The sequence below is a fragment of the Synchiropus splendidus genome, chromosome 7 (genome assembly GCF_027744825.2).
Source record: "Synchiropus splendidus isolate RoL2022-P1 chromosome 7, RoL_Sspl_1.0, whole genome shotgun sequence".
In the NCBI taxonomy this organism is placed as follows: Eukaryota; Metazoa; Chordata; class Actinopteri; order Syngnathiformes; family Callionymidae; genus Synchiropus; species Synchiropus splendidus.
The window spans coordinates 21,127,897-21,154,128 of NC_071340.1; the positions used below are offsets into that span (position 1 = coordinate 21,127,897).

General features: G+C 40.9%; 1 protein-coding gene across 1 annotated transcript; it reads left to right on the plus strand.

Moving 5' to 3' along the window:
- The first annotated feature begins 314 nt into the window (after positions 1-314).
- slc15a4 (solute carrier family 15 member 4) lies at positions 315-26,232 on the plus strand. Its single transcript, XM_053870534.1, has 9 exons — positions 315-479; positions 670-1,273; positions 2,915-3,207; positions 3,580-3,721; positions 3,822-3,902; positions 6,032-6,212; positions 10,551-10,706; positions 15,226-15,384; positions 25,104-26,232. Exons 2-9 carry the CDS (start codon positions 704-706, stop codon positions 25,253-25,255), a joined length of 1,734 nt encoding a protein of 577 aa, XP_053726509.1. The 5' UTR covers positions 315-479; positions 670-703; the 3' UTR covers positions 25,256-26,232.

A 26,232-nucleotide genomic window follows, 5' to 3' on the forward strand; every position in this document is an offset into this window, starting at 1 on the left:
TAACTTTTATTTTAATAACAAAATGTGCTAGAGTAAGTATCCTACTTCTGCGGCATTTAATTTTATGGTTATAAAAATATAATTAATTAAAACAAACGCTGTACCTGTATCTAAAAATAAAAATAAAACAACAAAATCTATTATGTGATAGATCATATATTTTGCAAGAACCGAGATATTTATGGTGAGAAATGGCACATACCGTTGCACTACTTCCTCCTCTGGGCGACGCAGCAAGACTGTTGCACAACAAATATGTATGTCATGTGGATAGACCTCGCTCGAGTGGAATCTACGCAGGGCAGGATGACCTGCGATTTATAGATCGTATCCAGGGCAACGCGAAAGTGCACGAGATTGGCGACTGGCTGTGTCACGAGATTTTACTTTGTTGACTTCCAGTTCTTCTTTTTCAAAGTCTTGATGGCAGTCGAAGGAAAGTCGTTTGCACAACCGCAGCTTGAGTGCAAGTAAATCAGGTAAATGACAACCGCCTGACCACTTCATTATGATTATATGTATACGTGTCACTAAGATAATAATAGTGCCTTGTTATGCTAAAGCTAGCATAATATTACGCCTAAATGTGACTCCTCCGAACTTGTGCCGTAAGTTGTGACGTGAGCACATTTTTGTGTTTGATAGCTAACTCAACCCTGAATGTTTCAGGTTTAAATAACAGAGCAAGCCAGTGAGAGCCAGAATGGCCAACGGCGGGGAAGTGAGTGAGAGGACCCCTCTTTTGGACTCCAGAAAGCCCTCGACCCCATCCGTTTTTGAGGGACGTCGACTGGCCTGTGCAGCCGTCCTCCTGGCTGAATCCTTCGAGAGAATTGCCTTCTATGGAATCATATCAAACCTCGTCATTTTCCTGAACAATAGTCCATTTTATTGGGAGGGAGCCCAAGCCAGTCAGGCACCTCTCATGTTCATGGGCATTACCTACCTGATCTCCCCATTCGGAGGGTGGCTGGCGGATGCATACTTAGGGAAGTTCTGCACAATAGCCACCAGTTTGATCCTGTATTTCATAGGAATTATATTGTTTCCATTTCTTGCAAATGAAGACACAAGAACAAACGTATGCGGGGAAGAGACTGCGTTTCCGGTACAACCAGCTGAGTGTCTCAGCACAAATGCCACAATTCCAGCGAATGTCACCTGCCCTGTCAGAGAACCCTATTGTCGCCCAGTTGTCTACAGTGGACTGTTTTTAATCGCATTAGGGGTGGGCACTGTGAAGTCGAACATCACACCATTTGGAGCTGACCAGGTGAGGTACATCAAGATCAAACCTGTAGCGGTGATTCAAGTTTACATGCGGTCTGCTGTGTGTGTGTGTGTGACTGAGGCCTGTGTCTGATTTGGTATGCGCTGGGAACTGCTGGATTTGACATGTGATAAGGTTTCGATTTGACCATGAACTCTGAGTTCACAAACATGTCCTGCAACATGAAATGTGGCCTTAAATTAACATAAAGTGAAATAAAGAATTTCCAAATAGCAGAAACAGCCACCTTAATAAGAAGAAGTGAAAAATAAAAGTATGCGTGGCATGGAAATCACTTATTTAGTCACTGTGCGATGCACTTACTCTCTTTATACAAGACACAAGTCCCTAATCTAAAAAAAAGTGAATTTACATGCTCAATTTAATTCTTGAAGGGACCAAGTGTTCAATCCCACACAAACCAAACAGAACAGTATAAAAAAAGTTTCGTTTTTAAACTTGTTCCTTTTAACTGATCGAGATGGTCAGCTTAAGTATGAAGATAGATTTTGTCTCTGACACTGCACTACTCCAGAGAGGAGCTTCAATAAGATTTATGCCCCGCATCAACTTGATAATGTCGTGACATTATCTCCCCAGTAGTTAATTGCGGCTGCACCACTGCATTTTTTTCTCATATATAAAGACATATCCACTTAATCACGTAATGATAAAATCTCTTCCACCGTGGGGATAACTGCGCTCTGGATGGCTCAGTGCCATCAAGAGAATAATATAATTTGCCTGTACCGACATTTATCTACATTTCTAGCTGGGCTGGTTGGTTGATGGTGTGTGCTATGAAATGACTTTCTGTTAAAATGCTACAAAAACACAGCAAGCAGATAAAGACTTTCAAAATTGCATGCTTATGGATTGAAGTTTGTCTTGCTTTTTTTTTTGCCTGACGGACTGAAAACAGAGAAGTAGGTTTGAAAAGTATCTTTATTGAAGTATTTTTGCTCCTGGTTGATTACTTAGATTTTATATTTAATTTTTATAGTGTATCATTTTATTCATTTATACTGGGGGTAACTTGTTGTACTAAATATTGTTGCCCTTCAAAACTGCACTTAAAACCGCTCCATAAAGTGTGTGTGTGTGTGTGTGTGTGTGTGTGTGTGTGTGTGTGTGTGTGTGTGTGTACCCTGTGATGGACTGCCGATTTGTCCAGGGTGTAATCCTGCATCTCGCCCATTGATTTAACTTATTATTTTAAAGCTTGAGCTTTAAACACATAAGAAGGTATATATTCCCACATCAACTGATCTTCTGCCTTCTGAGCATCTTCTCTGGTCCTCCTAACTCACCCTCCTCTCTTTCTGTGAGAGCCTCAACGCCACACATATTATGGACACTCTCTCAACGCGTCTATAAAACGTCTCTTTCACTTTGGGTGCTGCTGCTGTCACAAATCTCCCTGTCAATTGCCTCCACAGTTTCCACCCCACCTGCATCCTTTTCTTCACCACCCTTTATCTCTTTCCTCACTCAAGATGGTTGTTCAGTAGTGTGTGGAAATATTCTGAAGTAATTAAGTCATATGTTCGATTTAAATTCCCCTATTTGCTATCAGAACAATAGAAATTTAAAATGTTCTTCGTAATGACACGACTTTTTCTTTCTCCCCACATTCTGAATCAGGTCAAAGATAGGGGGCCTGAGGCGACCCGCAGATTCTTCAACTGGTTCTATTGGTGTATTAATTTGGGAGCCATATTATCACTTGGAGGTGTGGCCTACATCCAGCAAAATGTCAGCTTTTTGCTTGGCTACATCATCCCGACCGTGTGCCTGGGGATTTCATTCCTGGTCTTCCTTCTGGGTCGCACTGTGTTCATCACCAACCCGGCTGACGGCAGCGCCTTTACAAATATGTTCAAGATACTCAGCTACGCTTGCTGTTACAAGAAACCAAAGGAGCCCAGCATGACTCGGTGAGACCACGGTGTTCTTGTCTCTAATAATTGGTGGCCAGAATAATAATGTTATTACTCCTTATCTAAATCTGTTGTTCAAGTTATGCTCTATTGCATATGGTTTTTAAAAGTCCCTATTTAAGCCTGTTCAGTTAAAACATGTACAATTTAAGTTGGCCTTTTCAAATATTCCCAACAACAGCACTTACTCTAGAGATGAGATTATGGGCTTTGGAATGAAGTTGTGCTCAAAGTTGTTTAACTGTAACCTCTTCTTAAAAGACAGCTCCTTTAAAGCCCAGAGAGATGGTCTTGTTCTCCTTCAAGTGATGCATTTCTAATCAGACGGTTATAATAAAACCCTACTTGTCTTGTTTGGGTCGTGAGCAGCAACAAACCAAGCTTATTAGACGGTGCCAAAGTGACCTACGGAGGGATATTTCCAGAGGAAAAAGTGGAAGAAGTGAAGGCTTTGGTGAAAATCCTTCCAGTCTTCCTAGCCCTGATCCCCTATTGGACTGTATATTTCCAGGTATGTGTGTTAAAATCGAAAGAAACTACATTGTGTTGATTTTTTTTCCTTGATTATGTTCTTATTATGTTTATTATGATTATGTTATGTTGTTCCGCAGATGCAGACAACGTACATCCTGCAGAGCCTCCACCTGAAGATCCCTGATGCGGCCCCCAACATTACCACTGATTCCCACCAGGTAAACTCAAGTGTATCATCACTTTCCTTTCCCACAAATTCCAGTTCCCCTTTACGTTAATGATGTACATGAGCTAATGTTTTTATCACGTGGACTATTGTGATATTTTTTTGTGATAAGATGACAGTCATTATTCCCGCCATACTTAAAAAGGAACTAAGTTGATATCTGATTACAGTGACGGAACTCTTTTCTCAAGTTATGTGAAGTGACATTTTAGGCCAGGGGGAGATGGCAGCCCCTCAGAGGTCACAAAAAACATGTTTTTTGTGTTCATCTAGTTATTTATTACCATCCTATTCAGAACAAACATCATGGTTGGATACACTTTCCCTATTTCTGCTCAAGTACACCCATAATTTTAGGTATATGCTTCACTCTGCATATACAGAAAGACTCAACACATATCTCCATGGAATCACTGGTGGAAAATGAACTGATCCATTACTTGTAATCCTAAATTTACAAAGACATTGTCATTGACAAGATTTTATTTATTATCATGCACATTTCAATTTATATGTTTTGTTCTTCTGAATTATTTCATTTTATAATAAGTCAATATATTCTACAACTTGTGTCGCTTGAGAGTGGCTCTGTGAAAATACATTTGCTTCATTCATCTCAACAATTTTGGCATAAAATTATGTCAGTTAATTTAAGTTAATAAATCTGTTATTGTCACTGATACCCCTGTGCATTTCCAGAGGGCATTGCTGCTTTTGCTACAAATAGATGTGACTTAGATCCAAAAAACATTTAATTCAGATGTATTTGTTGTATATGAACCACTTATTAGCAGTTTGAACAGGTCACAAATTACCTCAGTTGTTTGAACCTGCTGCAGTTTAAGAACAAAGTGTTGATCCCTGAAGCGAATTGAGTCAGTAGGCCACTCACACGTTGGAGGTAACTGGTGGCAGCGTACACTGTTTATGCCTCAAGGATTAAGTCAGAGCTGCACAGAGTAAAACCTTCTAGATTAGCAATCTGGCTGTGACTAAACCTTTTTTACAGCAGCGCCTCCATGCGATTCATTCTGTCTAGTGTTGCTGAGAAACCGACATCTTAAACTGACAGATTATTCGTGGAGCTGGCAGACCTTAGCAACTAGAATGATCTGCATTTCTCTGCACAATTCCTGGTTAAAGCTATTTATGTCCAACGCTGAGAGGAAGTGATGAATGGTCGTCATATCGTTTTATTGTAAACGTGAAGTGAAACAGTTGCCATCAGCCACATTGTGCGCAGCAAGAAAGTCTGACATGTGAAACCACTGCTTTTCCTGTTCACATCATTTGATTTCTTTAGACTTCTTTGTTGACAGGTTGTTTTCTGTCTTTGAAAATAAAGCTGTCTGTTACCAGCCTTAACTTTTTCACTTCAAAAGAGGAGTGAGATTAAGGTGTAAAGCCTTTGGGTGCCCCTCCGCTTTATTTTCGCACCTGATTAGACTTCAACTTCAAGTCTTTTCAAGTATACTAAGCTCATGTTGTTCTTTTTCTTTTATGTACCTAACATAGCCTTTTCACATCAAACTGTGGAGTAATTTTAGGCAATTGCCAATCTATATTGTGTATAGACTAAGCTGCTAATGTATGACTATTAAACTGGGTGTTTGAATATGTTCAGGTTTTACTGGAAGATGCTTGTTTTTGATGAACTGTTAAGTGCCATTATGTTTTGAGCAAACTTAAAATGGGCTCAAAAAGCTTTTGGATGCTCATTTTAGTAGGAGCTAATTTACATTAGTGAACTCTTTATTTACATGTCAGGTCACTTTGTGTTTAAATTGTGGGTTGTGTTACAACATATTGGTGATTTAGAGTTGAATGTTAATTATTCCTACTATTATTCCCATTCTGTGACATGCTGATCATTATTTTTGCAGAATAGATTAATGCTTTTCAATGTCCACTTTCTGTCTTTGCTCTCATACAGTTTCCTTTTTTAAATTCTGCTCATTTCCTTATATTCAAGTTTGTCCACCTGGGGGTGCCAAAGCAATAGCAAGTATTATGTTCTCACACGCTGCCCAGAAACGCACTGCTGAAATGAAGTGCTCCTTGCTTTTTCCTTTTTTTGTGTTTGTTTTAACCTTTTTTTTCTTTCTCCTCTATTTCCACCAGATGATGTTCCACTTCCCGGCAGCATGGCTCACCATGTTTGATGCAGTGCTCATCCTTATGTTGATTCCCCTGAAGGACAAAGTGGTGGACCCCATTTTGAGGCGACGAGGCCTGCTGCCGTCCTCTCTAAAGAGGATTGCAGTCGGGATGTTCTTCGTAATGTGGTCAGCTGTTGCAGCGGGTGAGTTTAAAAAAGGAAGACGTGTCCTCTACTTGCTGTCACCGAAGTGGGCCAGACAAACACAGAGGGAACAACAAAGTTAGAGCTTGTCGACCGCAACACACGTCACACTAAGTCAAGTTCATATAAGGCAGACGACACAGCAAATCTATATGTAGTGTTAAGTTATTTACTAATGATGTAGCTTTTAGAATATTAACATGAAGTTTGTGAGATAATTTTCATGTACGTTTCCTTTGTGACTGTTGAATTAATAATGTTTTTTTGCTTTTTTTTGTTATAAACAATGGTGTCACAGATAAGTTGACTGTTTATTATGAAGTCAGAGTGCAGTCTGCCAACAGGGACTGAATGCAGTGAATCAGCCAGTCTAAAATTCTGGAGAAAAACAGGCCTTTAGGCAGACAGAGAGCAAATCAACTGCCCTCTTGATAGGCTATGCACACAGACTCCAGCGGATGACCTTTCTACAAGTGCATGTAATCTCCAAAGCACGTGTTGTTAATGACCTTTAACAAGTTGACGTTTATTCATCTGAAAATTGTAAATTTGCTACGAACCTGTGTCAGATGTTGTCAACATATAGTACATGTGTTGGTATTGTCTCTATGAATGAAAGGGAAAACAATATTTACCCATGCCAATTATGTGAAAACTTCACATTCAGAACAAGCTGTTCATGTTTATGTTGTAGTCAATTTTCAACTCAATGAACCAGGGATGTGTATTTAAAGTGACAGTGAACCTTAGAGAGAGATTGAGTGAGTCAGTTTTGAAACAGATTTGTTGGTATCTATCACCAATGCAACACAGCAAAAAATCTGCAGATAGAGATGAGCAACTTTAAGCACTGTGGCGAAAACATGTATAAAGTTTTCCTTAATATCCATCAATACTGTTCTTTACTAAATAACTTGATGTCCATGTCAATGTTGGTGAACTATTTAAATATGTGGCCAAAAGATGATTCGAAATGCAGCAAATGCATACGACTACTAAGGGAAGTGTTTTTTTCTCCCCTTCTCTGGCCCGCACTGGCGTTGGCGGTTGCTGCTCTGCCAGTGCCCCTCTGTCAGCAGGATTATGCAAAAACTACCATACTTGAAGATAGAAAGAGAAGTTGACGGAGAGGTGGAGCAGAGGTCATGGAAGAGCCCATTAATTTCTGCGGCAGATTAGATTTCTTATTTCACGGTCTTCAGTGAACGCCCCTTACATTTCAGTGTTTTTGCTGTACTACCAAAGCAAGAGATTCTAATGAGTTTTATTTATTTATTTATTTTTTTGCAATGAATCGGGCGCCCAAATTATTCAATGAAAACCTAGAAAATCCTCAAAATCACCCATTGATAATATTTAAATGTAATGTTACGTAATATAAGATGATTAAGAATGGGGTTTATTACAAGATTTTTATCTCAGTTAGTCGCACTAGAGCTGAGTTAACCCATGATCAATGAGAAATTAATTGCACATTTTTTGTCTGTTCGAAATGTAACATGAGGGAAGATTTAATCAACACAAGAGTGGCCAGTAACGCTTAGAATGTTAACCTTTTCAGTGCCTCTGAGGTTATTTTAAAGAATGTTCTTCTGTATCCTGTATGTTCATTTCTTGCTGTTCGGGGAATTCATTTTTTCCCCCACATTTCTTGAGGCTTTTATTTAAATTCTAACATTTATGACTCCTGAGCCCACTCTGATAACCATGTGGCTTAAATATATAAAAAGGCTGAAGATAAAGTGTAGTCGCGTGTGAATGTGTACACAAATTGCCTCCTATTTTAGCTCTAACCCTTAAAACGTCAGTTGGACAAACATCTTTGCTTTCAGTCACGTTGGTTCAACAGTGATTATCTTGGTTGGGGTGCTTTTCACCAGCTGCCTGCCGCAGCTTCCATCTTTTCAGCGTAACAGATTGATTCCTAGGAGCCACCTCAGAGCTGATGTGTCTGGAACTGAGTTTGCCTCAGCAGGGGTCTCCTCATGTCCAAAGTGCTTATCTACATTTGTCCTCTGGTGTAAATCATGTTGTGGTGAGGCTTTACAGATGGAGGCTTGTGAGTGACCAGCTGTGCATATTTTGCTCACCGAACAGTCAGTCTGCATGTTACACTGTCAACATGTCACTCCACAGTCGCCATTTCTGCTCTCAGTCAGAACCACTTCCATCATTGTGAGCATGAATCCATCATGGTGACATCGGGCCACTGATATTTCCCTGGATTTCCTGGTGTTCAATGACACACAAGCGCATGACAGCCGGACCTCCCATGTAGCGCAAAGGGAAGGCAAAAAAGAAAGCACACTTTCATTCGGTCACTTTCAGATCCTCCTTTCATTTATGTAAAAAGGTCTGACATTTAAAAGGCGCTGGCTGGTCAGCTTAGCAAAGCTCTGTTGGCATCACTTTGAAGTTTTATTTCACACATTTTTATCACATTCTCTTAACTCCGTGTGCTAATCTGCTTTAGTTTGACACTCAATATCTTTAGGTGCTGCGAATTTGAATCAGTTCAGTCGTGTGGCCAAGGATCACGGCGGTTTGTGCAGCGGCAGAGCAGCAGTCCTTCAGGCGGCTCCGTGGGCCCAGTGGCTGTGATAGACAGCCTGTGTTATAGTCGGATTACAAGGCTACAAACTTCTCTTCAGCGCTGCTTTAGTTGTGATTAGGAGCTGTCTTCTTCATATCTAAAAATAGCTTCTAATTACACATCCTTTGCCACTGAATATAACTTTTGATTAAAAAGAAAAACTGGGCTCTGTGGCGACTGCTTTGCTCTTTTGATTAAATGACGTGGGAGAAAGGTTATCGTGGAGCCGTTTGCTTAAGTTGTAATTTAATTATGGAAGTATACGTGAATGGAAATAATCCTGATGTGTCTCCCGATCAAAGTTACTTCAGGGGTGGGTTGCGGTTAAATCGTCATCAGTGAAGATCATCATTTCTTGTCCGTTGCCTGGTTGTGGGGGAGGCAGCTTCATAAGGTCGCACCAAACTCCTTTATCCTAGGGAACATCCACCAGCTCCGACTAAGGGATTCCCAGGCCAGTGAGGAGATATTATCCCTCCACCTGCTCCTGGGTCGACTCCTCAGTCTCCTCCCAGAGACCCCTCCAAAGGGGCATCCTCATGAGACGCCTGAACCACCTCAACTGACTCCTTTTAATGCAGAGGAGCAGCGCCTCCACTCCGAGTTTCTCCCGAGTGACAGAACTTCTCACCCTATCTTTAAGGGAATTCGTCTGGAAAAACTTATTTCAGCTGCTTGTGTCTGGGATCTTGTTCTTTCGTTCATGAAATGTAGAAATACAAACTTAATCCATTTAAATCTGTTCATCTACCCATCGCTTCCATTGTCTGAACCCAACAGCAAATTTACCGTCAAATGGGATGTTGGAGTTAAATTTAAAGGGGATTTTGTAAGTAATTCATGGAAAAGTCTCAATGTATTTGTGCTGCTTTTTAAAATGTAGCCTTGTCCCGGAGGTTTTTATGGTTTCAGAATGTCATCTTCCTTGTTTCTCAATCAAGTCATCCTTCCGCCACTTTAAACTTTGAGCACCAATCCTCCTCATATCCTCTTTTATCGCATCCATGAACCTGATTGGTGGTCTTCGTTTTACCCTTTCCCCATTTTTCCCATCCATCATGTCCTGTCCAACTATTTCAACCATTTTCCTGTCCTCTCTATGCCTCCAAACCACCTTAACTTTGTATTCAAACTTCTCCAGCTTCACTTCTGCCTTTGATATCCTTGTTTCCCTGTCTGGTCTTTCCCTATCTAAACCTCTGTCCTCATCTTTAAAACTTCAAACTCTGCATCTTTTCTTTGTTTAAAAGCTACTCCAAAACAGGAGTGTCGAACTCCGTCACTCAAGAGGCCAGAATATTTGGTCGCCAGCCAAACATAATTCCTGATCATCCATTATCAGTCTGCCTGTTAATTAGTGGAGCCTAAATTTAGCATCCTTGTTTCGATACATTGTCCTCCTTCACTGTGGATAAACGCACAACACTTTCGCTGCCTTCAAATTCAGCTGTTGAACAACACATTTTGAACACATTTGAAGTGAAATTTAACATTAAATTCTAGCTTATTTCTCTTCTATAAAATGTCTAAATCTGGCATCCTAAAAATATCTGACAGTTTTATTGTCTATTTGGAGAAAGACAAATGATGTGCCACATCTATACATTGATACACAGTTATCAAGCTTCTTTTTCAGCCGACGGACCTGTTTAAACAATGAAACAGTTCCAATGTGTTTGTGCAGATTGTTCACTTACTTGTTAATTGACTTTCAGCTGACTTTTTTCTCTTCTCCGTTCCCTCAGGTATCCTCGAGACAAAACGCCTGGAGATTGTCAAAACAAAAGTCATTAACCAGGTGGTGGGCAACGTTATCTACTTCGCGGCAGATTTACCCATCTGGTGGCAAGTGCCTCAGTATGTGCTGATTGGAATCAGCGAAATATTTGCCAGCATTGCAGGTATTGTTTCTTGACATCTCGAGTGGAATTTGTAGCTCTTAATGTCTTAATGGGCTCTGTGCACCGGCAGAGGTGATGATTTAACAAAACTCTATCCCCCTGTGATAGGCCTGACAGGCTGCTTAATTATGGGCCGGGGTAACTCACCAAGCCATTGTGCAACTTCAAGTGCAGACTCCAATGTGAAGTGGAAAACTAAGAGAGAGGCGCAGACTATATTTTATGTGGGTTGCTGTTCTGCCCTTGTGAGCACCTGCAGAGGCAGCGCTGCATCCCGAGGACCATTTGTGTCGTTTGTTGCTCAAGATTTATAACACGTAGCTAACTGTGAATAAATGCATGTTTTTATTTGAAACACGGCAGAACCTGAGAGTTGCGTATATTAATGTGAGTTGGGAACTGCCTTTTAAAGTGTTGGAAGCTCTTGACATGGCTGACTTTGCTCAGCAGCAATTCACCACTGTCTGGCACAGGTACGCTGCACAGGAGGGGGCTTCATGGCCCAGCGGCAAAGACTCAAACCTGCTCTCTGAATTACTGGGATTCCAATCTTTTCTGAGGTGTTCAAGAGAGGTAGTTGTATTGTACCGACCAAATCAGAATTAACTATTTTACAACCTTTTTTATTTGTATTTTTTGTCTGCAGAATTGTTGCAAGAATTTGTTGCAAATTATTGTCCAAAATTGTCAGTCTCTGAGCCAAGTGCAATGTCCAGACGGAGACCTGATTCACGAAATGTTCTCTAGCTAGTAGTGATGCACAGATGAAGTATCATGAAACTACTGCAGGATTTATGAAACAGTGTGCTAATTTTCAGAGGCCACTATTGGTTTGGTTTTAGAAATAATCTGAGGTTTCATTTAATTATTTGTTCAAATGCAAGCATTTTACAGCAGACAGTGTCTTCTGGGGTACTCTGAAAATCAGGATACTGTTTCATGAAACCTCATCAACCCTTCAGGACTGAAAAAATAAAAATAAAAATGCGGGTATATACGTCATTGAGGCACATTTCTGGTCTAAATTTGAATTAGGTTTTCCCTTATTCAGCGTTCTAATTCAACGAACCCACTTTGTCGACTATATATGATATGATAATTTCATGCTGCATATTTATCCATAGATCCAGAGCTTTGTCAGTGACTCTTTAAATGGGATCTGGACATGAACCGCCTAGCGGACAGAAATCGGCAAAGTGTTTGGTGTACACCCAGGATTAGTCTCGCTCCTTCTCAATTCATGGCATACATCATTGAAAAGCTCCTGTATTCCGCTTCCACAATCTATTGAATTTATTTTTCAATTGCTCCAATCCCTCAGTAGTTGTGTAGCATGTCTTGACTCTTGATCATGTTGAATCTTTCCTGTGTGGTTGATCCAAGTGTAGACAGGTGCCATGTAAAGACTCCAAAGCCCCAGTTCTCTGGTATTGTCTGGATAGGAGGAGCTTCTTTTGGCCCATTATTTAATCTGTATTGCTCTCTTGGGAATAACAGAAGCGTCCATGGAACGTAGCAAACAAAGACAATGAGTATTCATTTGAATGTTTCAATAATATTGCTTGCTTATACATATGAGAGATTGTACAGCAGTTTGCAACTTGGAAGCTGATTCACGAGGGTGAGTGCTCTCAGTGAAGAATTGAAATAGTATTTCAGAAGATGGGTTCGTTTTTCTTCGTTGTTGTAACACCTTACAGTAGCTCCGGAGTGAAACGGTAACCAACTTTTTAAATGGCTCCTCCTTTTGTGTGTCTGTCAGGGGCCATCCAGAAAGTATAAATCGTTCAGTTTCTTTTTATGGCCTCAGATAAAATGGATTTTCCTGAAAGTGGTTCAGCAGTAATGCACTAAATCAAAACTGTTCAGAATAATTTTTATTTGAACTGACAGCTGTGAATTCTTTCCTCAAAATGTCCTCGTTTTTTTTGGGAGTTCCAATCTGAGAAGAAAACTCAGAACTTTGACAAAAAAAAAATGTATTTGTTCCGCAATGTAGCACAAAGGGGACAGGTACAGTTGTTGGAAAGGAAATAAGTAATGAAATGGGAGCTTTTGTTGTTGTCTAAAATGTAGTTCATTCCATGTTCCAGGGGGGAAACAAGTGCCGTCAGAGTTGTCCTGTTTTCTGTTGTTGTGCTTTCTTTTTTATATCTTTGTTTGCCGCTGCAGTCCTAATAGCAGCCTCAAGCTTTTGTCATCCATGTGACTGCAAAGCCTCTGGCCATGATTGTCAGTCAGCTATTGCTAGGTTCTGTTGTCTCTGGTTTGCCATGAGGCACCCTCTTTGTTTTGCTGTCTAAACTGAATGTCTGACGATTATTACGTTGATTTATTATTTGCTTACAGTAATTTCAGGACTATACTTTTTTTTCTGGCGGACTGAACCCTGTAACTAATATGACATGGCTCATATAAGGATTTTTTACAGGCTAAAGAGCGTCATGCTGCCTAAAATATTGTGCCTCGTCACATCAAACCACTGAAATCACAGGTGTATTATTTGCCTTAAAGCGCTCAGAATGAGCCAGCATGTCAACAACTCCGCCAACAGAGCCGATCTCCTGGAGGACCGGAGACGAGAAGCAGCAGCTGAGACCGGCTGTGGTGACGGAACTTTGTACATGCGGGCGAAAACAGCGCGTCTCGAGTGCTAATGAAATATGTCATGAGTTCATGATTCAAGTTCAAAACATTGCGGGGTTTGTTTCATGGGACAGTCTCAATGCTAGACTCTGTTATAAAAACTAGTTTGATCCTCATACATTTGCATGCACCACTGACCTCTCTATGGCGCAGACTGCACCACTGCACCTGCGGCTTCTAAACCGGTGCAGCTTATATATGAACAAGATCTGTTTTCCTTCTAAAATGTAGTGGGTACAAATAATATTCCTGTGCACACTTTAGTCTGGAAATAATGGTACATTTTATATGATGTTTCTCCAGTTTTTTGATATCCTCTATATGTCTCTCTTTTTGCCTTACATTGTGTTCAAATGCTCGATCCTCAATCCACTTAAGAAAGTCTCGTATTCTGTAAGTAAGTAGTGTTCGAATCTTGACTGCTTGAACACGACTGCTAAGTTAAGCATCTGCAGTGCCACTTAATATGATCCTCCGAGTCAAAATATACTTATCTCTATTTGTGTATTTATTTTAAGTTGTCAAAAACGCTGCAACGATTCTGATTTTCCTTTGGCTATGACTCAGTTGGCTGAGCCTTCACGTCCTTTAGTCTGTTGTTCTCTGTGGGAATGGTTAATATGGACTTCAGGAAATGATACCTGCAGCAAGTGCAAAAAGAAAAATCCTCGTAATCTTTTTTTTTTTTTTTTTCCACCCCCATATGCTGTCAATGATGGTAGTTTTTATCAGAATAAAATAGACTTGAATGTTTTGCTTATGCTATGATATGCTCGCACCACAAAAATGACTGCGAATACCAAATATGACGCCTTTAGCTTAAGGAACTATTATGCACTGGTACTAATTTTCAAGTGTGCGTGTGTAATAAGCATATGTTTTTGCACAACAACCGCAGGTATCTACAAGCAAAAAATGTTCATCACATTAATTTGTGCCTTTCATTCCTCCAAGGAAGGTCTTAAAAAGCAAACGTAGTTAAGCGCTGCTCTCTAATCTCTCCTGACAGATGTAGCTATAGGGCCTCATTTGAAATATCACGTGTTTGAGGTGGCATGAAATTATCAATGTCAGCTTGCAGACAGGCACATCTCTTGGCAGCAAGGCAGCTTTTTTATTATTTGCATCTCTTTTTTTTCAGGTCTGTTGGCCATTTTCTCAACAGCGTTTCGTGCTCTTGTTGAAAATGCAGAGATGCATTTTTTTTTTTTCCTTCTTCTTCCAAGCTGCTTGTGATTTGTCTTCTTCGGTTTATTTAACAATGTAACAACTAACAATCATGATTCATACGTTGAAGATTTTCTTTTTTTGTCTTTTTTGTATTATTTGAGACAATAAAGATGTATATAGATGATATATATATATATGTATGTATATATATATATATATATATATAGATATATTAATTTTTTTTCACGCTATATTTTTATGTTATATTTTATTTTATCTATTTGCTTTGTTGTTAATGACTGCACTGCTGGATATGTCCATTGTTATGTGTTGTCTCTAGATTTTTTTCGATTTGAATTTGTTTTGTGCAATAATGCCAAACCATTTAAATAATTGTAGTTTCTGTAGTTGTCTGTTACAGATGCTTCAAGATCTGTCGTTTCTTAAAAACAAAATAGTGATTTATTTATATATATATATATATATATATATATATATATATATATATATATATATATAATATTATTATTATTTTCTTTGTGCCTTTCTTCTTTACCCCTAATCACTCAGCACAAATATCCCCTATGTGTCCATTGTTTAAACACTGATGTAGTCCAAGTGTTTGAGTTACTGTGTGACCAAATCATGGGGTACTTTCTTTGGTATCGTGGAACTTAACTGAAGAAATGATTCTTACTTTCAGGTCTGGAGTTTGCTTACTCTGCAGCCCCGAAGTCAATGCAAAGTGCCATCATGGGTCTCTTCTTCTTCTTCTCCGGCATTGGATCCTTTGTGGGATCAGGTCTTCTGGCTCTTGTCTCGATTAAGGCAATCGGCTGGATGTCATCCCACAAAGACTTTGGTGAGTAGAACTTAAAACCTGAACTGTATCCGAGCATTTAAAGGTTCTGTTCTGTCTGACATTGTCCGATATGCTGTTAAACTTGACCACAGAGATTTTATTAGTCTGTCCACATGCCATTGCAGTCATTACATCAGCTTCTCACAGCGCAGCATGCTATTGACTCTGCGCGTTGACTGTGTGCATGGACTGGAAATAAAAATCACAGACATTGATTTCCCATAAATGCATTCATTTTTCAAGACCATACCTTTGTCTGGAAATTAAATACAGGGATGTGAGCCGCGGTGCTGGTTGCTCCTGTTTCAAGCGTGTTTACCATAACAAATAGTCATGTCAGACGACCGACAAAAGGTTTGTGTTAGTCTGTTTGTGGCTGCAGATAAATAGGCAGCTTGTGACAGCAGATGAATGGGCTTCCCATCGAGACGCAGTTCCCAGCACAGATGCACTTTTCCCTGCGCACGCGGTAAATAAGCCGACATTGTAAATTGTTTACCTACACATGCCTAATAGCTCATTAATACACTAGCCGGCAAGTCAGACATACTTTGATGAGGCTACTGCTGTGAAGTGCTTTGCAAGCTCCACATATCCATCCGTGCTTCTCAGAGGTGCCGCTTACACCAGGGTTGAATTACGTGCAGAACTTTTCTCACACTCTCCAAAACAAGTAATTTAAAAGGTGAGCTGAGGAGTAGAAAATAAACATCCCCCTGGCTACTGTGGAAAAGCATATGGCTAGGAGCGCTAGCATTAGAGTATTGACTGTTTTTGACATCTAGTTGGAAGCTTCATCCAGCAGCTCGTGTGTAAGTGGAATACACCGCTTGCTTTTGTGGCTGCAGGCGAAAATGCTGCGAAGTAAACAGCATCTTAGTTGAGCTGCAATGGCCCGAAGACAGACGAGAGCATTAATCACTAGCTCTGGGTCTGATTACATAGCCCGACTCCTCTTAAGCAAAGCTGTCCCTGGAGTGCTCACATGGAGATGGGGCCGCTCCACCGACATGTTGACAGTATCTCCACCTGCTCGGCACAGACTGGTGTTAGTCAGCACCAGGCTGCTTCCGGCTTTTAATTTCAAGTCTTTACTCAGTGAACTCAACAGAAACAACAACAACAGCAGACTCCAAGAGTTCTGATGTTTTCTTTGTTTTCTTGGTTCTTCAAAGTTTAACATGCTTTTTCTGTGTTGTTGGGTCTAGTTTATACTTCATTTAATTTAGACTTTAAGACTGTTGTTTTACAGGTTCCCGATTTGGAGTCAGTTCAGTTCATTTTCTCTGTTTCTTTTCTGTTTTGGTCGCACCTGATTGGTCAAAATGTTGGCCGGCACTGAGCAGATGGGGGAGGGAGGGATGACAGTCGCACACAGCATAGTCGAACATGAACAGGAGGGACAGGAACAACTGAGACCACACGCTGAAGAAGATGAGAAATAGGTAGCACAATGCCAAGACTGCTCAAAGATGGAGTGCTCACACTGCAAATGCTAATATCATATCAAGCAGTTTCTGAGCAGAGTCTGAAAAACTGTTGTAAATCATGTGTGTGCATGATGTTTGATTCAACATAAACAAATATATGTGTTCATTAAGCATCTAATTTATGATTTTTATCGACTATTTCAGTTCAGAAAATGTAATTGTTTGAGGTGTTTGCGCCTTCATAACTCCATGAGCATGGTAGGTGTGAAATGACTTGATGAAAATGTGGTGGTTTAGTTTATATAATATATGTGAAGATAACCTTCTGTACATGTATTGCTGTGTTCCCCAAATATTAGATTTGGCAAAACTACGTTTTTTTGCTTCTAAAGAGCATGTTATTGTTATTCTATTGATCAGTCCTTATCATAGAAATAGAATCCTTTAAATAACATCCAATTCAGATTGTGCTGTGTGATGCATTAGATATTTATTTCCCACATAAATGGTATTAAATCCATTTACATTTACTGCACATGTGACTCTTTACAGTGAGTCGAGCCAAAAGAGCCAAAATCCGAGCCACAATATTCTTACATTATCGGCGGGTGATAGCGGCTTTTATTCGCTACAGTTCCCCTTGGTTAATCCGATCCTATCAGGACGTCTTTTCTCCACACAGCATTGAACCTCCAAATGCGATGACGCACCTCACAATGTGACACACTGTGAGAGAAGAATTATCTAATGATGAGTGATTTGGCACCTAAAATCATTAGCGTAGACCGAAGTGAGAGCCGGGGAGGCGCAGTGCAGCACCACACTAGAACACAGTCACAGTATGAAGCCAGTCAATTCAATTCCTGACAATCTGTTGGAACCTGGAATACATTTCGCTGCAGTTCTATCATCATCGTACTGATCATTTTGTCGCTGTATTCTGCGATGGAAGTGGAGAAGAAGAGGAGAGTTCGGCTTCTCTAATGTACCAGCTGTAAGAAGCCGGTGAAAATCAGAGCTGTTCGACTGAATCTCTGCATCTGAGTCAGATGGTTTTGTTTCACATTCTACATGATCCAAGAAAGATGATGGCCTAAAAAAGGGGGAGCCTTAATGTCTGGTAAGACCTCAGAGTTCACTCAAACAGGGTTCAGGTTCAGGAAAGATCTCTTGTTGTTGACCTTTTATTTTCCATTTCTCTGTGATTTGAGGTTTAAGTAGACCTGGCTAGGCACATTTAGTATGACATTCGCATAGATTTCCATCCTAGTGCAATTCCCACTTTCTCTGTTAAACAAGATACGAAGCTAACTGCAGTAAAACACAGAGACCATGACTGAAATTTAATTTCAAATAGAAATAGGAGAGGAGAAAACACGACAATGTGAATGACACATGACTATTTTAATGTCTAGCTGATAAACTTCATAGTGCATTTATTTATTTCTAATTTGGTACGGGAGTGCATTTATTTGTGTACTTTGTGTAAACATTGTCACACACTCTCCTGGTAGCACTAGCTAACACTACATAACACTAGCTGGAACTATTAATCTGACAGTTTGTCATCTACAGCTTTCCCCTTCGTAATAATCTCACTTTCACGATGGAAATATGACAGATATATTCACAATTATTAAGCATTATTTTTTCTCCTAAATTCCAGTGAATGCAGATCGTGCTTCTTAATTGATTCCAGAAGGTTCACGACCTGTGGACTGTAGACGTGTATTGAGTAGGCGGTGAAAACCATGGCAGCAAAGCGTGAAACATTTCCTCCATGTCTGTTCCTTCGCTTAAAATGTTGTGTGTATCGAAGCGATTGATCTTCAAACCCCACTGCACTTCATTTCCCTGTGGTTATGTTCTGATGGATGACTCATTCCTCGCTTAATTCATTATTCATATGAGCCTGAAACATAAGAGTGACCCTTTTTTTCTTGTTGTGCAACAAATGAGTCCGTTTTTTTTTTCCATTATTCTTTTTAAAAACGTTTTTTGGCTTTGAGTAAATGTCATGCCTTGCATCTCGTTGAATTTTGACCCTTCCTTAGGCTGTATTTAAAAGGCTTTTGTGAGGTTGTGAAAGCCAGGTGACAGGAAATGGTTTTGTCTATGACCAAGCGCTCTAATCCTGAAGCAGATGTCTGTGCTTAGACGTTCAATGTAACTGTGACATTCTCACATCCTGCACTGAAATACTGTGGTGAAAATGAAAAGGCTATTCAACCTCTTCTTCTACATTGAAACGTATAGATAATGAATATAATAGTTTATTATTCACTATAGAAGAACAAGCTGCGATTAACTTGAAACTAAAAGGGGTCTCATTTCTGTTCGAGCATGTTGTTTTGAGTATAATGAAGAGACACTGTGGTTGCTCTGTTTTGCTGCTGAAACAAACAACTATCGATTTTCATTTTTGCTTCAATTTCATTCTTCCAGTGACTTTAGATGCACTCAAGCTTCTTTATTCTGAGGTCATTGCACGTGACCCTCTCAATCCATTTCATCATTTAAAAACAAATTATTATTGAGTAGTTTATCCCGCCATGCGGTACTCTTTCCATAGCTATTTAAATAGCTTATACATTTGTCATTCAAGCCCTTTACATATGAGGAATATCCCACAGTTAAGGTCAGAAAAGAACACCATAATGTGCATTCTTCTCTTTAAAAATGTGATGTGCAATGGTGGTCTATAGGTGAGTAGGTATGAAAAGGGTTAGGGTGAGTGTAGATATTGACAGACAGAAGAGTGGATGGGCCAGAGGGAGAGCAGGGAAGATAGAGTGGAGGACACAGATGGTGAGAGCTAAACTCAGGCTGAGGAGATTGGAGTGGGACAGATGGAAAGACAAAGTACGGTGAAGAAGACATTGGGGTTTTGGCTGGGGTAACTGGAGGTAAAGTGAAGGAGGAGGATGATACTGTTGTGACTAAACCTGGGTGTTGATTTCTCCAACTGGTTGGATTGGATTCACCCAGTTGTGATTCCTGATTATATCGGATTTCAATATGGCTTAAGATTTCGATCAATTTATGCCAATTTTTCTGGAATATGGAAGGGATTCTCTCAGTACTGAAACTCCAACTAGGTGCATTTTTAAAAATACTAATGTATATCTTCTGGTATTGGGCTTACTATACAAAAGAAGGAAAAGAAAAAGAAATGTGTGTTAAATATTCGATTTCTGCAGTTCATGAATCAATATGGCGCCATACACAGGAAAATGATTCTGCTCGATTCATCATTTTTTTAAAACCCAAAGTTGTGAAGAGGGATGTGGGGTTAGAGTGGAGCTGATGTGGGAAGGTACAGGAACCATTGTTGTGAAGGAGAGATACAGAGGTATGCAAGTGTTGAGTGGAGAAGCCTGCTGTTGTCTCACGTAAGGTCGAGTCAAGCAGAGGAAGGAAACACTAAAGTTAGTTGGAGTTAGATAAAGCTACATTTGAGATAAGGCCAGGGAAAGGTAGCTTAAGAGTCTGCAGCGCTACAGCAGGAACAGAATTGAGGAGGATTAGCAGCAGATGCCCGCAGCATGTAGAATCACAATACAACTCTGCAGACATATGACCCTCAGACCGTAGCAAGACTTAAGCTGTATAGTCAAAGCTACACCTTTACTTGTTTACTGATAACCACAGCGGATGCAGCAACAGTCGCGGTCGCACGCTACCTCCGTCAAGTTTCAAAATTGAAAAATCCCTTTAAGAATAAGGAACTAACATGTGAATTAGTGGTGTTTTTGTGGTGACATTTCAGAACAAAGTCCCCAAATTTTTATAAAAAATAATAATAATATTTGCACGATTAATGAACACATGAAAATCCAATCTGAATTCGTGCTCAACTCTTTATTTAAAGCATCTCTACAATGCGTTTGGTAGTGGGTGATAGAGCTCCGTAATGGCCCGTCTGCTCTTCGCGCAAGTCAATAATCGTTTAAACAAACAAGGATCCTCGCTCTGATCCACGCAAGCCCTCGATGTGCATTCTTCATTCTCAGGTCTCCTGTCACCCATGTCGGTTTGTAGTTCATTAATTATTCAAGCCACAGCAGTGTTCACAATTTCAACCTTGGAGCGGCTGACGATGACAGCAAAGTAAGTCAGGACTCTGACAAAGGTCAAAGTATTTGTCAGATCCCTCACTTTGCTCCTCTTTTCATTAAAGCATTGGCAGAACCTCACAGCCATCCGTCAGTTCTCTGCCGCTAGATGAAAGGTTCCGCCACTGTGTACTGTGGACGGCCCCACTGCACAACACACTGACAGAAGACTCAGCGCTGTGTGGCGCTTCCTGTCATCACCATGTTTCTTTATTCCTCTTGATTTATAATTATCCCCGAAAGCGCGCTGACAACACTGCGGCTGGGAAGAGAATTATCTATGAACACAATACTTGTGGCGACATTACGAGCCTTGATCTGCTCCGCTGATCCAAGTGATCATGCAAAAGCTCTCAGATCACTTGTTTCAAGTAACGCTAATCCCGCGCTTTTATCAGCAGCACAGGACACCCACTGAATCCATTTTGGGAGCTATCGGCCATTTCACTCCAGAGACATGTTTACCGCTGCTCAACGAGGCCGTCCGTCTGTTCGTGAAATTGCTCGAAAGGTTCTAGAGATATTTCAGTACAGATTATTTTGATAAGGAAGTGATGAATACATTTTATAGTGGTTCCATCCAAGGGTTTCTAAGAATGGCTCCTAACTTCTGCAGCTCATGTGCCTAGCTTTGTTCGCAACTGCCGAATACAAATGGGAAGACCGGCAGAGGTCCGCCACTACAGCCGGTCTCAGCTGCAGCTCAGAGCTCCACGAACACCAGAGCAGTGGGGGAAAGTGCTGGACTCCGTTTACATAACTTGTTCAGAATGATATCCTCACTCTTAAGCCATATAGGGAAATCACTGACCTTTCTACGACATAGACCACACCGCCGCACCTGTTGGCTTATAGATCGGTGCGGCTTTTTTTCACACTGCTAGTTATTTATTATTAATTGATGTCGTATTAAAAGAACAAAACACATCATATATCGTAGCAGTTGACTTCACAGAGCTGCCATCATATTTGAGATGATGCAACATTATCGGTCCACATGGAAGCTCTCAGAGGACCATATCTGGCCTGCGGTCCTTCTGCTGCCCAGCTCCACTATGGAAAGTTAGAATGACCATGGGGCTTGTTTTATGATATAGCGCCATTCCCAGGTCAGACCTTGCAACTCAATGAGTAGGTGGGGTTTACATTAAAATACACGTCTACGAGAAGTGGGGGGATCATTCCAGTGGATGGAGCCAGATGGAAAGTGGCAGGAACCTGGCTGTCAGCCCGGCTGGCCCTTTAAGGTGGCTGCCACTGTAGTACTGGTTGTATTATTTAGTTTGTTGTATATTCAGTTTGGTCTTGGTCTCTGGCACCTCAGCCGCATAGTCTTGGACGAGCTCTCTCTACACTCTGATCTTCTGGCGGTCTCGACCACAACACTGCTCCTTGCATCCTTCGGCCATACCGTAGTTGCCGTGCGACAGTGCCCATTTGCTCTGATGTTTTCGATATCTCTACTTGGTCTTAATGCACCGTCGTATGTCACTGTTGTCACATGAAAGTGGATGTATTTCAATGATATGGTTGTATGTTGTGACTGGTGGATAAGTGCCTCCTGGCTCATAGTTAGGCTTTGATCTGAGGTGCGGGTGAGGTTCTCAATTTCAGCTCCGCTCCGGATTTCTCCGGACGTCTCGTCACCCTAGGCCCCCAGCTTGAGTTTGATTCAAGGCAGCAGCGCAGTTCTCTTACTGCAACGACTTGCAAAATAAAGTGGCCACGGTTCCAGAAACAAAGTGTCCTTTTATTTATAGTGGCTCCTGTTGGCAACAAACCGTGCCACAAACGCTGAACGATTGAAAAACCTGTCGTCCTCGTCCACTCACGCCGCCCCCTGATCTCACTCTCCTTTTCTTTCCACCATGTCAGTTCATTGCAGCCCTCAGCGAGGAAGTGGGGAAGGTTGAACTCTGGTAACATCAGTGAAATATTCAGGAGCAGCTTCTCTCCTTCGAAGCGTCCAGTCATGGTTGCTGTTGGTTCTGACAACTTCCTGTTCTTGTGAATCAACATGCGATGGCTGTGATGACTTCACATTCAATTAAAATCAAACATGCCCGCCAATCTTTTCCTTGGTGACAGCTTCACATGAGGAATCTCATAGCAGAACTCTGGAAGTGGGCAGACGGCTTCAGGGCCTCTCATTTCCAAGCTCGTCTGACGATGATGCTGCATGTAGGCTCACAGTATCTCAGTTCTCGCCGTGATATGGCTTCAGCAGTATTTCTTTCTGAGAGATGTCCCAAGCTTTTAAGACATCCAGCGCCATAGTTACCGCCGTTGCAGCTCCGCCAGTTCAGGACAGGCGCTTGTGAGCGTTTACCCTCAGTTGAACCTGCTCATATCTGTAATCTCCTCTCTTCGGGGAAATTCTCAAGCGAAAGTGGAAAAATCAATGTTTGCTTGGATGCTGTGACACAGAAGACAGTCGGTAAAAGGAAATCTTGTGCACCATTTAAACCTAAAGCTTCAGATCAGACCGAACTTTTACTTTGATATATCGACAAAACATCACGGAGCAAAGTAGAGGGCTGCCTTTTTGAAAATGCCTTCCTAGTCATTTCATCATGGATGTTTTGGTCATGACAGCACATTGTATCATGCGGTGCTCTTAGTCTTGGTGCACTGATGAATGTGAAAATTTATACAACAGTATTTGCATCAATTCATTGTTTTTGTCTGTAGTTTATTCATTGGAATGAATCTCTTAAAGTCACAGCCCCAATTTATTTATGTTAACTTCGTCCAGACTAAAGTACACAGTGTGTTGTTGTATTTAACTGTATTTGCAACCCATTTAAGCCTCTTGCGACACCATTTTACTTATGATACCACAGACAGGGATTGACTACTCATCAATATTTTTGGTATTGAATTCATGAAGAGCATCGGAGCTGAAAACGTTGACTGATGAAGTGGACCGTAATATGTGGTGATCATGAATTGATCTGGTAATATGTTAGTATTGTGAGGTGAATGCCGTCGGGGGAAAAAGGATGGAGAGTTGTAGTGTGACAAACAACAATGGAGTACTGTAATAAAAACTAAAAAGTTAAATACACAAACTTCAAATTAACGTTGGAATAATCCACTCTTGAAAATCTTTCACCTCACAGTATTGATGGGTAGATGAGGCATCGTGAAACAGTATAGCAGGGTTGATGAAACAGTGTCATAGTTTTCAGAGGCCACTAGATGGCGCTCTTGGTTTAGAAATTGCATGAGGTTTCATTGAATTAGTTGTTCAAGTCCAAACGTTTTACAGCAGACAGCGCCATCTGGTGGCCTCTGAGAATCAGGGCACTGTTTCATGAAACATCGACCCATCTCTACTGACAGAGGTGAAAGGCCAAATCTATTTGTGTTTTTTAGTCATGGATGTGGTTTTATCCTCGTGGAAAATATATGATGAAATATGAATTCTAAACCCCAGTTGTAAATGGGTTGTTAGTTAATCTGTTTTATACATTCCTTGCATCTAAATGTTTGTTGTCTCTGTGAATTCATAGTTTAAAGTGTCAATTGATTTCTTACTTAAAGATGTGATGGGAAGTAAAAAGCTTCCCTGCTGACAGTCCTGACTTGGGTTTGTTTTCCTCGTATTGCTGCTACGAACATTTATTTGTGAGGGCTCAGGGCTCGGCGACGACGTGACTCTGCTCTGCGAAGCGTGATTTACTGAAGAGCCGTCGTAGCACATTCTTTTCCTGTTATCCACGGACACTCTGGGAAAAGTCTATCCAAAGGAAAGTTTGAATTGTGCTTGTAAAGCTGAGTATCTGTGGTGAATTGCAGCTTGTTTAGCTTGGAGTTCACATGCTCTGCTGTGCTTCCCCAGTTTTATTGAACGGAAGAGGTCACATGTCCCGTGACTGTCTCTGTTTCACCATCATTCTGCTCCATTCGCGTCCGAGTGAAGCACTGCCAGAGTAGATCCGCCTCTTAACTCCTCCCACCAACCTTGTGTTCCCCGTGTCCCTTGCTGTTCTGGAAGTACTTTCTGCCCTTTTTGTAAAAACACAGCATACATTTAAATGAATTAAAAAACTTCCATGACTCACAGTCAAAACAAAGTTCTCAGACAGGATTGATGGAGTGGAACTGTTCTGATTTCACTGTCTTTGTATCGTGGAAAACAAATTCACTGGAGTGTTTGGGTTTTTTTTAGGAAACATCAACGAGTGTTCTCTGCACTACTACTTCTTCCTCCTGGCGGGGATCCAGGGCGTCACGTTGCTCGTCTTCCTCATCGTCTCGGTCAAGTACGACAAGCAGAGGATCAGAGCGGCAGGTCAGAGGCACCGACACCTTTCATCTTGAGCGCCCTCGCCTGACCTCCCTGGTGTCTCCCCACTGCACCCAAAGAGCCTGTTCACAGAAACTAATCTGATGAATCTTCCTTATTCACAATGTTTTTCTGAAGTGCGTTATGGGTGGTGATGAGGAATTGACCATTTTAATGGAGCAGATCAGGCTTTTCTCTATTTATGTTTGCTTTAAGTGCCAATTGAGTTATAAATATTATGCTGTTTTAAATGTGCTTTCTGTCTGCTTATATATCGAACTCCTTTCAACTGATGCTCGAATAAATACTCGCGTTTTCCATCTAGTGTTTAACGTTCTTAGTCACAGTCTCACACGCCGAGCTCTGAGAGAGCTCCCTGAAAATCCAATGCACTTTAACTGTAAGGGTCAATTTATACTAGCGATTGTTGTCACGTGTATTTGTTTTTAACGTTCTGACCGAGAGCGGCGCCGTGCCTCTCATTTCATACTGCAAGCTGTTTCATCAAACCTCGACCTTTTAAACACTCCTTTTCAAGAAGTCTACAGGTACAACTCAAGCAAATGTGAAATTCTGATTCGTGCAGCGCTGTCTCATATTTAGACTTTTAAATGCTTGTTTTTATTCTGTGTCATGTTTTCCTTTTCAATGTGTTGATGACGCTGCGATGCGTTCTGCTTTTCAAGTTGCAAGAGAAGATTCTCGTGTGTTTGATTCGTCCGGCCGCTGTTTTGCACACAATATCGGACACTCAGGGTGTGAGGAACCGTGTCACTCATGAGTGCCTTTGAGAATTCATATCAGCCTTTGGTACGACAAGCTTGCTCACAGCGTGCCTCTCGTGATTGACTCATTTTGTTGCCAGTCATTCGGTGCCTTTTGTCATCTCAGTTGTAAAATCCCTGTAAAGTTCATTTTGGAATTACTGTATATTCTCTCTTGATCATGCAGCACAAACTGGATGTTGTTTTGAAGTGTATATGTTGCCATTAAAGTTTGTTTCATGAGTCGA